The following is a 17,495-nucleotide window of genomic DNA, read 5'->3' on the forward strand; positions in this document are numbered from 1 at the left end:
TCTTTCTATTAAATTTAAAAGTACTACTTGTACTACTTATAGTACTTATAAGTAGTTTTGCCATTGTATCAGACACATTAGTTAATCCACCAATGTAAAATACTTCATTACAAATAAAGGTCCATTAATCAATATCTTTCTCAAGTAAAAGTGCATAAGGATCACAAATAAAATTTACCTGAAGTATTAAAAGTAAAAGTAGTTATAATAATGGGAAATGCATGGTCCTGTGTGTGTTTTATTATTGTAGTTATCATATAACGAGTCATCACTGATGCAGGAACGTGTAAGAAGCTTTCTACTGATATAACTGGTCATGACAGAGTTATTTTAACTACTTTATATTGGTGAGTAGTTTAATCTATTACAATAAATAGTTTTATTATAGACCAAATGTTATATATGCAAAATCTTAATCTGAAAAGTAATTATTCTCATCAAATTCAGTGAACAGTAATGTTACGTTATCACCTATCCCTACAGTAAAGAATTTGTTCATATACTGTAAAAAGTATATTCATTTGAATATGTACAATGCACTAATCTGTTGTAGTGCAAAACGAAAATGTGTGATTGTGATTATATATGATTCACAGTATTCTAATCTCGAAATGCACATGTACAAAACAAATTAATTTTTAGATCTGAGCAAGTACTAAAACCATGCAGGTCTTCACTTTGGTCGATCTCTTTAGGTCCTTAGTGGCCTTTGCAGATGTGTGATTCATTCTTAACAACAAACTGTTGTGTTATCAGATGAAGGTTTTGCTTGAGGTAAAAATGACCACAAATCACCGTCACTTTCAGTCAGAGAAACCATTAGCCCCGCCCGCCCGAGCACACCCGGTGCTTAAAGTATGCGCCTACTAGGCTGTGCTGTCATAGTGGGCGGGTACAAAGCTCCTCAGCGGACCAATGGGAAAGCGAGAACGGGGCGATTGACACCTCCGTAAAGAAAAACTGCGGACCAGCTGTCACGACGCGCGAAAGATCAAAATTTTCTATTCGGTGTGTATGGAACAGGCGGGAGGAAGGGGAGCAACCGGCTAAAACACTTTCTAAATGTGCTTTAGACGTCGAAAATAGCCTTTGCCACGCAGACATTTACTTATCTGCGTCTGTTGTGGCTTCGTCAAAGCGTTGTCTCCGCTGGCCTCTTCTTCTTTTTCTGTAAACCAGTCGGCGGACAAAATGAGCCTGGTGGTTTCTCAACAACAGGTGAGGAAATGCTTCCAGATATCACCAGCTAATTTGAATACATATCTAATTATCAGTCTGACACTTATGGGCCAGGTAGTTATAAGTTATGGGAAACGATTGGCAAAATCAAAAGTATTCTCAATCGGAGAAATGCCGCTGGTTGCGGATATTGTTAGCGTTAGCCAGTTAGCTAGCTCGCTAGGTTTAGCCAGCTCCGATGGTGGTTATCGACTTGGCCTGGTCGCATCGATTGAATACACGGTAGTAAGGCATTTTACTCTGTTGACCATTATTAAAATCGTATGAATAAATAGTTTGAGGTCTAAGCGACAATTCACTGATATGCCTGCGAAGTTTGTTTTAAGGAATTGTGCATTTAGCTAACTACGAGTAGTGAAAGGAAGCCATGTCGCTAGCTAACGTATGTGCTTATTGTTTGGTTTATTGCAAGGCGCCACTAATGTAATTTAACTGCCATCTGGCTGCCTAAAATCACACAATCGACCTCTATGTTTCATGTTAACTTTTCACAGAAATGTCCTTTTCCTGACTGTATTTAGTGGGCTGTTTTTTTTTTTTGACAAAAACAGACTACAGGCTACACTCTGGTGTCATAGAAATTAGGCTGCAAGTTGCACAGCTGTGAACGCCGGTGGCTCTCCTGAAAGTACAGATTATTTGTTAGTGTATGTCTTTGGAAGATTATACATATATTACATTGACTGTTTTTCTTTTCGCTAAGCAGGCATCAGAGTACACAGTCATGCCCCGATACTATAGATGTGCACTTCATCGAGGTTGAGTAATGTTTTTGGATTATTGTACCCAGGTTGATCAGCTCCCAGCTGTGGCCCAAACAGCAGCAGAGAGTGATTCAGACAGTGGGGTTGGCTCTCCAGCAGAGGAGATGGTCCCGGAGACAACCAACAAAAGAGAGGAACTTCCAGGTGAAGTAGCACAACAATAGAAGATGATTCAACCTGAGACAGAGCAGAGCCACTATGGCTGTGTAAATGAGGGGTTTATTTAGTGTGAATGTTTGTAAAAATTTGAATAAAGTTGTTAAACTTACATTATAAAGTTAGGTTTTAGTGGACAATTAACCAAAAAAAGCTTACAATAACTGCGACAGTCAAAATGCAATTTAAATGGTATCACATCATCCACAATATTCAGCTGAAGAGAAACCTGTCTGTGCCAGCCCTATGAATGTTTTTAAAGGTGTTAAAGTAATGCTGCAATAAAAAAACCTGAAGAACTTGACTGTCTGTACCTACCGATTAAAGGTCAGAATACCTTTGCTTCAAGACAATTAACTTGAAGAATCACTTTTATTCAAAGTGCTTTTAATAAGGGCAAAGAGAGATTGTGGATATATACATCATTAGGTAATACTAGAGCATGCAAAAAATAATATACAAGCTCAATACACAGGATAAACAACTGCAATAATAGAACTAACTTCAGATATGCTGAACAATTATTTTGCTTTTAGTGGCACAGCATGTCCATATCCATATTCATGCTGCTTCACAAAAAAAGTTTTAGATGATTCAGGATGACCATTGTGCTTTTTGACAGTTTCTAACTTATTATTTTGCTTCCAGACTCTGATGACGATGAAGACATCACAGCTCACAGAAAGCCTCGTCGTAATGCCATCAGAGACAGTGACAGTGAAGAGGAGGCAGCTGCAGAAAACAGTGTCCACATGGCTGAAGCGCTGGTCTTATCTGCTTCCAGCGGAGAGGAGATGGAGACAGAAGAGAATGATGGGAGGAAAGAAAAAGGGGTGCAGAAGAACAAGAGAATAAGCCGTGCACCGATCGACAGTGAAGACAGTGAGACTGAGCAAGGGAAATGTGGAGAAATGGAGGAGCAACAGGACGAGGGGAAGAAGGTGAAATCGAAGGAACGGAAGAAGAGAGAGAAGAGCCAGAGGCATCGGGAGAAAAAGGAGAAACGTAGCAAAGCGGTGGAAAAGCTGAAGAAGAAAGAGAGGTTCTCTGAAATGAATGAGGTAAGTGAAGCTTGGTCTTTTTTCTCAGTGGTACTGTTCTCTTCCCCCACTGAGCTTTTTGTACGTAGCATCTGTTACATCGGTGTTCCTACTCTAGTCCAATCTGGACTGATCTTTGTCATACGTGTCAAACATGCTCTGTGAAAAAGTGTGTTATGTATTAAACAGCCATTGCTTTACATGTTAACTAACAATGAATCACTTCCTTATGTTAGCATTCATTTAGAATAATCTCTATGTCAATAGAGTTATGGTAATGTTTGTGTAAAATCACACCAACTTCCAAATCATCAAATAAAGAATTAACACAAAGTACCAAATTTTGGAGATGAAATGTAAGATTTCAACGCAAGCAGAAACAAGTGACTTCACACATGGGTTTTATTGTATGATACATTTTTTCACATTTCCTCAGGACGCACCTCTGCCTCGGTCTCTGAATGATAGTGGGTGTCCCCTGGGCGACACAGACCTGTTTGACACTGGTCTGGATGATGAGGAAGAAGAGGAAGAAGAATCTCTGGACGCCATCCGAGCTGCAGTCAAGCACAAGATGAAGAAACATAAGGTACAAAAAAGATGACTGTCTGCAACTGAAATGATTCAAACAGGACCTTAACGTTATTTCTCGTGACTTAAGTTATTGTTATTTTTTCTTTTTTTTACTTTAAAATTAAAACAACCATTGTATTAATATATAAAAGCTTTAGTGGGAATTTAAGCTGTTACCTTTTGATGTTGTCACTGCTCAGGTGATACAATACTTGTAACAGAATTTATTTAAATTTTGGTGAAATGTTGTGTTGAAAAAACTGAGACAATGTTAGGTCTTGAATTTTGCAGTTGTTGTATAGAAAGGCCATTGTGTGATCAGTGTTAAATATTGCTGCAGGAACCTCTCCTGAATGATGAAGACGATGAAGAGGCGCCAGAGAAACCCCAGCGTGCGGTATGCAGTGCCCAAATGCTTGAATTTATTCTAAACGCTGTAAAATTAATAACAAAAAGCAACAAGTGTTTTCATTTTCAACATGTGTGATGTTTTCAGGAGAGGAAAGCTGCACGTGCCAGCAAAGAAGCTATGAAACAACTCCACAGTGAGTCTCAGAGGCTGGTCAGAGGTCAGTTTACAAGAAATGCGTATCTATATATATTTATTTTGTTTGTTTGTTTGTTTGTTTGTTTTTTATCTGTTGTTGCAATGTGTTAACTGTGCTATTATTGCTTATTTGTATTTACCAGTTAAACCTCAAGATTTTTTATTTTTGGATGATAATATGAAATAAGTGGTGATAAAGAGTCTTATGTCTTTGAGTTTACTGAGAGTACTTCTTTGACATGTGCTTGTGTCTTTGTAGAGTCCACACTTGGCCTGCCCTACCACATCCCTGAGCCCAAGACCATCAACCAGTTCTTTAAGAAGAGAGCCAGGCCAGAGGGTCCTGCCATGGCACTGTTGAAGTAAAGACAAACATAACAGATAACACACATTTGTGTCAAAAACACTTAATCAAAATTCAATAAAGTTAATTACAATCTTATTCTCTTCAGATCTACCAAGTACTCAGCAGTTATGTTGGAGACACCATCAGCTCCTCCTCCACCTCCTGTAAACCCACCCAGTGAGCCCCAACAGCCGTCCACAGAGCAGGACTCTTCTCCTTCTCTGGATCTCTCAAGCACTCAGATCCAGCCCTTACCTCATCCTGCCGCCACCTCATCCCCACAGCAGGAGAGCCTCAACCAGGCCAGAGAAGCCACTGCCAGCCTAGACTCCAACCAAGAATCCGGTCCAATGCTTTACCTCTCTGAGAGTCTGCAGGAGTCAGCCACAGCAGATGGAGTAATGAAATCTGCTTCTGACTCTGAGGAGGAAACCTCTGCTGGCCCCTTAGAGCAAAGCCATGCTGCAGTGATATCTGACTCTGAAGTCCTGCAAAAAGAGGCTGCATCTGGGGCTTTGGTGAAGCCTGAAGTCGCTCAGTGTGAGAACACTGATTCAGCCGCAGCAGAGCCTTCAGTTCAGCAAACCACCAAACCCAAGAAGGACAAATTGACCAGACTGAAGGAGCTCGGACTGGACCCCCCACCTGTTGCCAAATTGTGTCCAGATGATGGAGCCTTTGTTCAGCTTGAGCCTCCACAGCTCAACCCTGGTGAGTCATGACTCTTGTAGGATTTCAAGAGATGAAGAATAAGGGTGTGTCACGGGCCAGAATAAACCGAGGTATTCCCTCTCTTTAATCAGGTGTTGTGGCCCTGAGGGAGCGCTACCTCCGTCATGTCCAGGCCCCTGCAAAGCCACAAGGAGAGCGCACGATGCAGCTCAACATCATCCGCAAAGACAGCACCCCATCTGGCCAGGAGGAGTTACACACAGAGTCAGTCACTGTCACTGTGAAGGAGGGGGCAGATGAGCCAGTGCCCACCAAACCTGGTAAGGATACATATGTGACATAGACTGGCGAGGGTTTAAAGTGGTTTTAATATCAAGTAACATAGACACGAGGGTACAAAGACTCTGACTGGAAAATTGAGATGGATTTTCTCCTGGCATGACAAACCTCTTCTGGTCTCTTGTGTAGGAGAGAAGCTGCTGACTCTGAAGCAGCGTCTGCAGCTCGCCATGGCCCAACGGAGAAAGGAGGAGCGGGCACGCAAGGCCGAGCTGATTCGCCTTGACAACGAAAACTGTGGAGACGAGGAGGAGGAGGAAGAGGAGGAAGAGCTGACAGATGAGTCAGAGGAAGAAGAGGTAAAAAAGATGGGTTTCTTTCTACTCTGAAACAATCAAATTACCCCACACACATTTGTGATGTTGTCCCTTTGTACTCACGTCAAGTCTGATCTTCTCTCTTCCAGGGTGTGGACGACCTACTGGGAGGTGGCGGGGAAGAAGATAAGGAAGATGAGGCGGAAGAGGAGGAGGAAGGCAGTGTAGGTCAGAGTATCAGGAGCCCTTCCCCTGTGGCACTGACGGGACCCTCACCAACTCCTGACCTTGTTAACACAGATGGCACACTCATGCTGTTCCCCGGCAACTCCTGCTCTCGCACCGGGTAAGTGTGTCTGACTTTGTTAGTCACACATGCACCTTTTTAAAAATTGGTGATAACTTAGAATAATTGATAAATTGCGAGCGTGGCTTTTATCATCTTCACTGCATGTTTACTGTATATATACTATAGGTGGTAAAGCTTCATATGTACTGTTTTCCATTGTAGTGATGGTGTAAGAAGGTCTGGTCCCTCTGGACAGGACAGCAGTAATAAGATGGGTGAGTAGACCGAGGGTCCTCAGTTCAGTTAGTCTGCACTTTATACACTCAAAACAGATTAATGTATAGTTGTTATTGACTATTCATGACAGAAAATTCTTTAAACATAGAGACAACAGTGGTTTTATTCACACTCCTATTTTTCTTTTCTCTCACTGATCTTGTCTCCAGAGGAGGACGACTCTCTCTCCCTGGTGAAGGACAACAGCCACAACAGCAGCTTTGAGCTCGCAGGATCCATGATTACCTCTTACCAGCCTGTCAATCATCAGCGCTCCACAGGAAGAGGCGTGTCCAACTCCTCCATGTTCCGCTCTCCTTCTCCCTGCCTCTTCAGGCCCAGCTTCCTCGGCTCGGCCTCGAAGGTAAGTTTTAAGCCTGTGTAGCTGAGGTTGGAAGCTTATAGAAAAATCTCTCCTGAAACCTGAAGGCAAGATAAATAGGATTACATTAAATAAAAACAGGGAAAGGCAACTACAAAACACAGAGAAGGAACGAAAGACAAAGACAGTTCTTCATATTGTTTGCTTCAGAATAACATCTTCATTTTTCTTTATTTTTCTCATCAGAGTTCAGGAAAACTCTCTGAGCCCTCTCTCTGCCTCCCTGTTGAAGACTCCCAAGACCTCTACGCACCTCCATCCCCAGGTGCTGACTCGGGGCCCCTGGGTGGAGCAGCTTCTGGCCCTGGCCTGGGAGGAGACTCACAAGGTCGCTTCTCCTTGGAGGACGACGCCCATTCCCAGTTACTCGATGCAGACGGCTTCCTTAACGTGGGGCCTCGCCCCGGTGCCCCTCCCTCCCACAAGAGACAGTTGATCCTGGACAGCCTGGATGAAAATGCAATGGATGCCAACATGGGGGAGCTGTTAGGGCTGTGCTCAGGTGTTTTCGGGACAGCAGAGAGCGGCACAGGTCGCGGCAAAGGCCTCGGATCGACTCAGGAGGACGAGCTGCTTGGGTTGTGCTCAGGAGCGTTTCCACCAACACAGGCAGGAGAGGAGCAGACGGAAATGGACAAGAGTAAAGAGGGAGGACGGGATGAAGAGTCTAACAACACCATGGATCAGTTGCTGGGGCTGTGCTCAGGAAAATTTCCTAGTCCAGGTAAAGAAGCTTTTCTTTTTTTTTAACCCAAGTTTAAAGTAGCCTCCACTGCTCTAAATCCATTTTTCTGACTGGTTGTTAAAAGTGGAAACATCTCAACATGTTGGGATTTATATTGCTTTTGTTTTTCCTTCCATAAGTCCTTTACAACTTTTATTTTATTTTAAACATTTATGGTTTTAAAATGTTTTTAAGTTGTTTTCCTTCCTCCCAGTTACACAATGTTAAGATTTGTCTCCTTTGTCAATTTCAGGTTCTGCTCACGCGTCACCAGCAAAAGACAGGTACAGTACAAGTGTATAGTTCATTGTTCTGTGGATATGTAACCTTTATATGCAATGTATGATTCTCAAGGTGTTTCTCTCTATAAAGTAAAAAGAAGACAGAGGAGGAGGAGGAGGAGGAGGAGGAAGAGGACTGTGACTTCCGGCTTCTGTCAGATGTAGAAAGTGAGAAGGTAAAGTCTGAAAACACAAACATTAATGTAGTGTCTTTATTGTGATTTGGTTTGTAGTGCAAATGACAAGAATCATGTCTTTATAGGAGGATGATGATGAGGAGGATGATGGAGAGGAGAATGAAGATGGAGAGGAGGAGGCTGATGCTGATGGGGAAGGGTACAATGATGTAGAAGAGGAAGAGATGCAGGGTGTGTTTGCGCCCCACCGGGTCAAGAAGAAGAGGAAGAAGAAAATGTAAGTAAAACATCAAATCAAACACCATTCGTGTCACATTGCAGAATTAAACTTCAGTTGTAAAAATACTGCAGCACAGGTTTGAGTTGCATGTTGATTCTTGTTGGCAGGCGTTTGGCTGACTACCTGGAGTCAGAGGCTGAGCTGTCGGGCAGTGACGTGGGCAGCGACGACGAGGATGATGACAGAGGGAGCGAATATGAGGAAGAGGAGCTTCTTGAAGAGCTTCCTTCTGATGAAGAACTGCAGGACCAGGTCAACAAGATCCACATGTGAGTAACAGTTGCTTTTACACCATGTTTGTCATCTTATTTCTGTATAATTCAGTAAACTGTGGTAATTATGCTGCTCACAGCTGCAATAATCTTATATCTTTTGGCTAAAAATGCAGCAATGCAAGTACAAAGGGAGCCACTGTGGATAAGTTTGTTGCAGTTTTCCTCTACTGCTGCTTTTATACAAAGAGGAAACCTTGTAGGAAAAACCTGTATCTGGATCTCTTATATCCGTAGTTGTGTTTAAACTGACAGATAAAAGTTTAAAAATGCATCTGTTGTTCTTAAAGGAAGCAGATCATGGATGATGACAAACGTCGTCTGAGGCTCTACCAGGAGCGCTACCTAGCTGATGGCGACCTGCACTCTGACGGCCCGGGACGAGCTCGCCGCTTCCGCTGGAAAAACATTAGTGAGTTTACAGGATGAGGGGAAAAATACCATTAAATACCATGTGCTAGTAATTCATTTAGGATTTTACTGGATTTATGACAGTGGATGTTTAAGGGAAACATATTTCTGTTGGACCAGCAACACCTCAGATTCTTAGTTAGTTCAAGGTTTATGTGTATATAGCTGTATATTGTTTGATTTCAGATTTATTTATCCCTGTAAGCACAATTGTATTCAACAGCTTGCCACCCAGTTCTACACATTCACAGGAGATAAGAGCAAGAAAATCATTGTTAATCACATGTGAGCATAAAAATGATGTGGACTTGTTAATAAATGATAAATACATAACAAATAACTAATAAATATAAAAACAGTCTTAGAGTGTGGAAATAAAGTGGCTGTGAAGTCTGTCAGTGTTGACATTTCAGTGTCATTTAGAAATTCCTCTTGATTCTTTCCTCCAGATGATGGTTTCAACATGGACAGGACGGGAGCAGAGGGTGAGGAGGAGGAGGAGGAAGATGAGGACATCGACCAGAGTGAGATCCAGAGGAGGAAAGAGAGACTGGAGAGAGAACAGTGGCTCAGAGAACAGGTAGGTCGCACTGTTTGTTGATTTGTGTTAAGAAGCATTGATTTAAGAAAAAAAAACATTTGTATTAACTTTAGTGATTTCAAAACTCTACTTTTTTAAAAATTCACTGCAGGTTTAAAATACATTTAGCCCAGTAAATGATAAGCAGGCTAAAAACAGCAGAATGACTTCAAGGGCTTGTTGTTTTGTCTTCATTCCTTTCTCTGCGTCTCCTCTCAGTCTGAGCAGAAAGCCAAGAAAGGGGAGGATCTGGATGCAGACGACGAGCGGATTGGAGAGGAAGACAGTCATTTCATGAAGGTGGCCAAGAAGCTGACTGCCAAGACCCTGCAGAGAAAAGGTTGGTTTGATACAAGAAGAATCCCATAGCCTTCCAAACACTCAGACAATGTTTTAGTCCAGGATACCTGCAATAATAACCTTATATAGCAAATGAACAGAGGGAAACAATCAGGTAAAAGTAGCAGTTAAGATGGGAAATTCTTTTCATTTTACTAATGGCAGGTCGATCTGAAGTTCAGGCAAGCTGACAGCGTAGGCACGGTCACTTTTAAACTAACTCTGGACCTGCGGGCAACCAGGAGGGAATTTCAGGGAGCAAGGGTTAAAAAGTCAGTCATATGACTTAAGTCAGGCTTTAAAAGTTGTCAGAAATTTAAAATGAAAGGAAGTGAAAGCCAAAGCAGGCACCAGAGGATTGGTGAAAGTATTATCTTGTTGTTTTTTTTTTTAGTTCCAGTTAAACTCGTGGCTGCTGAATTTTTTTAACAAGGTAGATAAGGGAAACACTTACTAAGGCATTTTATTAACAATCAACAGATTTTTAGTAGAGAGTAATGGTCTAATCTTAGATATTCTGAGATATGCTTTTTGATCTACATAACACTGTAACTTCACCTGATGAGCTACAGCTTTGTGGAGAAAACACAGAGCCACACACACACACACAGAGAGAACACTGTGCACGTGTAAACTAATGTGCATGTGTACCGGACACAGACAGGAAACTGCTGCCACTACTCCCAATGCTAAATGTCGTGTTACTTAAGAATTAGTTGGACAGTTGTGGCATTTCTGTGTTCTCAGAAAAAGAAATAAATTAATGAAATAAATAAACAAGTTGCTTTTCCCAGCAAACTAAACCAAACCAGACACAGATGTGGAAACTGCTGCCATACTGTTGCTGCTAAATGTCAAGTTAACTTAACAGTTTGTGCCTGGACAGTTGTGCCATTTCTGTGTCCTCAGAGAAAAAAATATATTAATAAAACAAATAAACAAGTTGCAAACAAGTCTTGTTTTCCCAGGAAAAAGATAAACAAATGAAACTGAGTGGCTACATGTGATATTCATGAGGTTTTGATCCTGGTAACTTCCTGTCTTCAGATACAAATGACAAAGTTGGCTAAATAACAGGAGATTTATTGGATTTAAATGATGTTATAATTATTAGCTCTGCTGTATAAGTGTTAACTGAAGACATAAATGTGCTTTTTTGTTTTTTTTTTTTACACAAGTCGAAGTTAATAATAATCATGCAGCACCTTTCAAAGCAAAGAAAACAAAGTGCTGGTTATGGGTGAATAAAGATCAGGTAGTTTGACTCTGACATATTTTACATATCAGTAGAAAAATTGAGAAATTATTTGGTAAGTGTTGATGTTTATCATTTGGAGTATTTTATTAATCTAGTATTCTCAGAGTGGTCTCATCCCGCTCAGATTATTTCACTAATTCACTTCCTTGATTTTTAAACCAGAGCCCCCTGCAGCACCACAGCCAGAAAAGACGAAGACATCAGCTCTCAATCCCTTCCAGAGACCCTCACAGCCCTTACAGGTACGTCACTGTTTATATAAGAGGCAGATGCTGCTAATTATTATTTTAACAGTGAATTTTTATTTTACTTGCTTTTCTGCCTTTTAATGCTGCCATTCTGGGCTGTTATCATTAATGTCTATAAGGAATTTCCCATTTCATTACTTTGTTTTATTCTTGGGTCTGGTTGCAAAAAGCTTTTAAAGGAAAGGTAGCTCTTGTATAACTTTTTTGCAAACGGGAGGCATGTGACTTCATAAAAATAGCATTACTTCATCACTTGTCGCCTGAGGTGGTTTTTCTGGCTTTTATTCTGATTAAACTATGTCACGGTTCTCAGCCAAATGTGAAGACTTTTTCACTCGGCTCAGTTCAACTATTTGATTAAACATAGCATTTGGAATTTGTGCTCAGGGTGTAACACTGTAACAAGCCTGATTCTGTAAGTGAGAGGTTTGTTTGCTCCTGTGAAGAAGAGGATACTGTGGCTGGACTATAAAATTGATTTTCTGTCCTGTACGAAATGTTCCTGGATTTAAAAAAAAAAAAAAAAAAAAAAGTCTAAAAGGCTGCAGAATGAGAGGTGTGACTGGATGTCTGTGAATGGCTTTATATGATATCAACAAAATTCATTACTGAATGTCTTTGGTCTGTGAAAAGTCAATGTGAGATTTATGTTATCGATTTCTTCCAGGTGAGGAGAGGTTCACTACTGAGTCAGCCTCATGCCGTCCTCCAGAAGCTGGCCTCCATCTCGGAGGGGAATCCTCTGGCGCCCAGGAACAGCCGTGGATTCCTGTTTCAGACGCTCTCTCCTGAGAAGGAGGGCGCGTCCTCAAATGCTCCTCAGAACCAGGTGAGTGAGAGAAATGGAGAAATGGAAGCAGAGAAAGGGGAAAATTGATGCCTTCACATGGATAAATGACCACGTGTGGTTCAGCAGAGAGCTTGAATGGTGTTTCAGTTCGTTCAGAACAGTAATCAACAACAGAAATAGGCTCTTCCATGGTGCGTTTATGATGTAACAACTCACCAAGAGGTTTGTTAAAAGTAACTTGTCCTTCAAATTTTGTTGTGAGCTTCTCACTTCAGCTCAAAGGACAAATCTTTGTGGAGATGCAAGAAAATTATTCAGCAACTATTTATTCACTTTTCATTCATATACTTAAAAAAAATAATAATACTTTTGTCATTTTTAAACAAAAGTCTGAATTTTAAATAGCTTTTTTTAAAGTAGAATAATATGTTTAATTTAGCTTCTCTATTGATTTTCACCTGATGAAAAGAGTAAATGAATTCTCCCGACTGTCTGTATGTGTCATTTCTGCAAGATGTCACTGAGCTAAAATAAGCACAAAAACAAAATACTTTCTTGACATCATGGAGATGCTTCAGTGTGATGGTCATGTGGATGTGATGGGTCAATTCAGTGTCTGATGTTTTCTAAATATGACACTAGGTGGCAGCAAAGCCCACTGCTCCTGTTAGAGCCTACTGTGTAGAGGTGGTGTTTTTATAAAGACCTTTTATTGAAAGAGTTGCAAGTAAGAATAGAGCTAATGCTTCATTTATTTTATAGTTTTCCTAAGTGATACAGTCAATTATACTGTAGACCGTTAGCTGTTAATTTAAACAGCAAAACATTTAATGTAATGACAGTAATGTTTGTTGAGTGGTTTTGTCTGTTTTGTTTTTGCTTTAACTTTGCATGTGTCTGATCCTCAGATGATGAAGAAGAGGAGGCAGGTGGAGGCTGTGAACCCAGCAGCGAAGAGGGTCTGTGGGGAGAACAAAGCTGCTGGCCAGACTAAAGGCCCTCAGAGGAGCATCTTCAACTTCCTGGACCATTAAGGAGCAAATACACTAAGTCAGTGATAATCATCAGCCAAGCTGGAAAGGGCCACAACTTAGGAGCCACATCCAGTTGCTTCTTCAGGAAATGAGACTTGGAAAAATGAAGGAGGTGGCTGACCTCCTATGGCTGACTGCAGGCCAAGGTGGCGGGTTAGACGTCTTCTCATGTGTGTCTTTTAAGATACACAAATATAAATGGTCATGTGTGTGTTTATATGTTTACACTGCCTTTAAAATGGCAAATTAAAGATCACCAGTGAAGCAACTTTTGATGTTTTACTTGGTAAACTTTGTCTCACACACACTTGTATAAATTTTAAATCCGTTACATCATCAGCAGCGTCGACTTAACATAGACTACTTTATGTTTGTCCATTTAAAATGTTTTATCATGTAAATAGGATTGATTTGGTTTTTTTAATGATTAGGGATTTTTTTTGTATGATGATTTAAATGTATTTGTTTTACAGTGTAAATAAAAGTGTATTTTAAGACATTGCTCTGTTTGTTTCCATCTACCCTGCTCAGGCTGGATGTTGCCAGTAACAGTGTGGAGTCAGTAAACAGGTTCTGAACACATGATATTTATTCATTATTTCCCTCATATGATGTAGATTTCTGTTGTGAAATGATGTGCTGAGGGAGTGTTGTATCAAAATGGGCTTCAATCACACCGTCAACATATGAGGGCAATTAAAAGAAAACCTTAACCTGAAAGAACATAGGATTTTTTATTTTTAAGTAACTATTTTTAAATATCTTTTTACCCAGCTGTACAATTAGGCACTTATTTAGCATGGAGGGAATTTCAAACATACAGTACTACAAGCGGTTTCACAAAGAGCACAGCAAACGAGTGAGGCTTGAGATATGGAGACACGGCTTGTATATGAGTGGAGAGCTGAAAATCAAAAATCCCATTGTTCCCGTCATACTGAGGATTTAAGCGGAGATGACCTGGTGTTGTGGTTGTATCAGATGTAATGCAGTGTGTCAAATTAGATAAAACGTCTATTATAAGAGGCTTCCAACTTGTAACCTTATTAATAGACTCTAAGGCTTTTCCGGCGATGCAGCAGTGAGGAATCACATTTTTGTCTCCTTTCTTAGGATAACATTGTTTGACATCGACTAGGTATAGAAATATACAGAAGTATACATTTGAGGAGTTGCTAATATCATTATCATTATTATATTATTTCAATGATTTTCTAAAAAAAAAAAAACATGTTAATGTGTCAAAATTCTTTCATGTGGGGCAGGAATTAGAATAAGATTTTAAAATCCTCACAAACGTTATTACTTGTTGCTTCTTGGGGTTTAGGAATTGCATTAACATACTCTCAGCTTCCCCTACCACTCTTAAACACTACCCTCCTCTTAAATATACTGTGTGTACTTACCAGGCCTCTTGTGGATAAGACTTGACTCATCTCATCCTAAACTGCCATTCAACTCTTCTACAATAATCCCAGTACGACACACACCAGAGGCTGTGGGACACCAGAATAAAAGACATGCTCGGATCATAATACACAGAATTTAGTTTTCACAACTTCCATTCCTGGTTGTTTGTGAAAGAAAATGAGACGATTAGACTTTAACAGGGTGAGAAATCTTTTAAACAATTAAATCCACTTAAACAGATTCCACCTCTTACGGGAATGTTAAATTAAAAGCTGCACTTCTCCACCAGTCCCTCTCTGACAATCCCCACACTTCACTCTTTATTTCACTTTTTCTTCCAGGTTTAAAGTATAATTGCAGTTTAGAGACTAATGATTTGGTAAGTGGCTAATAATAGGTCGACATTAAAGGGAGGGTCTTCTAACGAGGCCTTTCATGTTTCTCCATCTCATTAGTAGCCACGGTGATTAGGAGGAGGTCCCGGGGTTAGGAACGGGCGCAGGAGGCCCCATTACACATCATTAGGGGCCAACGCCAGGAGGGTCTGGAATGAACCCCATGGTGGGCCCTGCCTATAGGGAGCTGTTGTACCTGCAGGCAGACAGGCTTAATCCTGGTGGTGCTAAAGCAGTGATTACATTTTTACCTTTGTCGACGAGTGTTGTGTTTTGTTTGTCAGAGAGCGGGAAATCTGGAGCAGGTGGCTGGATTTCTGAAAAAATCTGTAAGGGCCAAGAGGCTTCACGCAGAGGAGTAATTTGATAGAATTTGTTGCGGAGCTGCATCTATCATTACTTTAGAGACATTACAACACAATTAATCGAGATAAAGACTTCACTTCAAATCCCAAGGCTGTGTTTGCAGGGTCAAGAGATCACTTCTAATTAGAATTTAATAGGAATAATGTCTTTGCGAGTTATTAGTAAATTCAGCGATGGCATTATTCTGCTTTTCACTCCTTCTCCCTGTCTCTGCATCAACACCATACCCCACTTCTCCAAAGTAAAATTCACAACTTTGTTTAACCTCCAAGAGGGATTTACGAGGTCAACACAATGAAGCCAACCCCCCCACCTCCCTCCCCCTGAACTCCCGATTCACTCCACACTTGAAAAAGGAGGAAGGTTACATGTTTTGGCATTGAGGCCCGGCTTCTAAATATCTAGAGGACACGGATCTGGCTTTATTCAGATTATGAGGAGGAGAGAGGGCAGAGGGTGGAATAATTGAAGAGAAACATGAGCTGTAGCACCCAAGGGTGTGTTTGCTTGTGTCATGACGTATGCACTGTACGTGTGTGTCTATTCACATCTATGCCTAAAATAAAAGTGTATAATTAGTGTGCAAAGCGACCCCTCGTGCTGGATTAGTGGTTCAATTTAGCACGTCTTGGCTGATTTGGCTGATTTTTTTTTTTTTTTTTTTTTAAAGAGCGCTGGCTGTGAGCTCGAGGTCCGGCAGGCTTCTCTTTACAGTCTCTGTGCATCTCAGCACCAAGGATCTGACAAGAGTAGCCCATGGGTGCTGCCGGCCGCCCTCGGCCACTGTCACAGCCAAGACTGGTGCTGGAGCAGATGTGGAGCTGAACTGAGGGAAGTGGGTCACGGCGCTGGAGGCTGTGTACAATTCAAACAAGGTCTTATTATGCACAAGGTAAGTCATGCTCCTTTTTTTACTCTTTTCATGTGTGTGTGTGTCAAAGGGAGGGAGGGTGGCTGGTGTTAACATTACAATAATCTCTCTTCCCTCAGGACGCCTCACAGATGACCCTCAGTCCTCCGAGTTCATTCTATCTCTCCTTCCATCAGCGTCCTCTGCAGTTGTCTTTTGTAACTTGTGTTTTTCATTTTATTTTTTTGAGAGAGATGGAGGGAGAGATGATTTTGCGTGTGACGAGGCCTTGGGCGGACGGCTGTGTTTGATGTATTTTTTATGTGCTTAGGCTACTAGTGAACGGTGGGGAGGTGGGGGGGGGGGGGGGGGGGGGGGGGGGGGGGGGATGCCTGGAGCTGATGCACTTGAATGGGGATGTTGTTGAAGGAGAGAGGGAGGGGAGGATGGAGAATGTGTGAGTGTGTGTGTGTGTGTGTGTGTGTGTGTGTGTGTGTGTGTGTGCGTGTATATGGGGAAGGAAGGGGGGGGCATGAGGTTTTCTTTCTGCCGCCAGCGACGACATGTCAGGGGGATGAGAGCAGAGAAGAGAGAGACAGTGAACACTTGTTAAGTCTGTCTGATGTAGCCTCCCTATACCACACACACACACACACACCTCGAGAAAACACATCTGCATGCACACACACTCTAACACACACACACACACACACACACCTCGAGAAAACACATCTGCATGCACACACACTCTAACACACACACACACACACACACACATTCAACTGCCAAACCCTTAGATCTGAAATTGACAATCACAAAAGCAGTCAGTCACCAGTTTTGGAGAGATATCACACTGCAACGAATCCTGCAGTTCTTCCTTTGAAAAGACTGGAGATATGACGTTGCCTGTCAGTGTTGCATTGTGGGTAACGATTTGAATGCCTTAAACACACCTGTAACTGTTGACGTCTTGTGTTGTTGTGATGAGATTTCAAAAAAACACCTCATCAGACACTGATGCATGATGACGCGCTAACTGGAAGCATTTCAAATTCACATAATGCTTTGCCTCCATTTCCCAGCATGCTTTTTGACAACCGCTACAGGATGGGCATGACCTTGCTTGTTGCATCCAATAAGAAGAATGTGAGAAGAGAAAAATGAACTTTTATAACACAGTAAAAGCAACAGATGATGATTTTTTTTTTTCCCACAGAGTGAATGTGGGTTTTGTCTTTTC

The 17,495-nt window shown here is 41.4% G+C and overlaps 1 protein-coding gene across 2 annotated transcripts; it reads left to right on the plus strand.

Moving 5' to 3' along the window:
• Window positions 1-818: 818 nt before the first annotated feature.
• On the plus strand, window positions 819-13,733 carry LOC139634358 (claspin). 2 transcript variants are annotated; one of them, XM_071500763.1, is made up of 24 exons: window positions 819-1,218; window positions 2,030-2,147; window positions 2,808-3,220; window positions 3,636-3,788; window positions 4,113-4,169; window positions 4,269-4,341; window positions 4,579-4,681; window positions 4,772-5,376; window positions 5,469-5,657; window positions 5,806-5,975; window positions 6,083-6,279; window positions 6,445-6,497; window positions 6,669-6,862; window positions 7,067-7,604; window positions 7,858-7,888; window positions 7,977-8,061; window positions 8,151-8,299; window positions 8,410-8,571; window positions 8,865-8,986; window positions 9,435-9,565; window positions 9,785-9,905; window positions 11,325-11,404; window positions 12,078-12,239; window positions 13,109-13,733. In XM_071500763.1, the coding sequence occupies exons 1-24, from the start codon at window positions 1,192-1,194 to the stop codon at window positions 13,232-13,234; spliced, it is 4,059 nt and encodes a 1,352-aa protein (XP_071356864.1). In that variant the 5' UTR covers window positions 819-1,191; the 3' UTR covers window positions 13,235-13,733. The 2 variants fall into 2 exon arrangements, with proteins under 2 accessions (XP_071356864.1, XP_071356863.1); XM_071500762.1 differs by having other exon boundaries at window positions 821-1,218; window positions 8,148-8,299.
• Window positions 13,734-17,495: the final 3,762 nt, after the last annotated feature.

The sequence above is a fragment of the Trachinotus anak genome, unplaced genomic scaffold (genome assembly GCF_046630095.1).
Source record: "Trachinotus anak isolate AG129_WGS33_773 ecotype Australia unplaced genomic scaffold, CSIRO_AGI_Tana_v1 ptg000016l, whole genome shotgun sequence".
Lineage (NCBI taxonomy): Eukaryota > Metazoa > Chordata > Actinopteri > Carangiformes > Carangidae > Trachinotus > Trachinotus anak.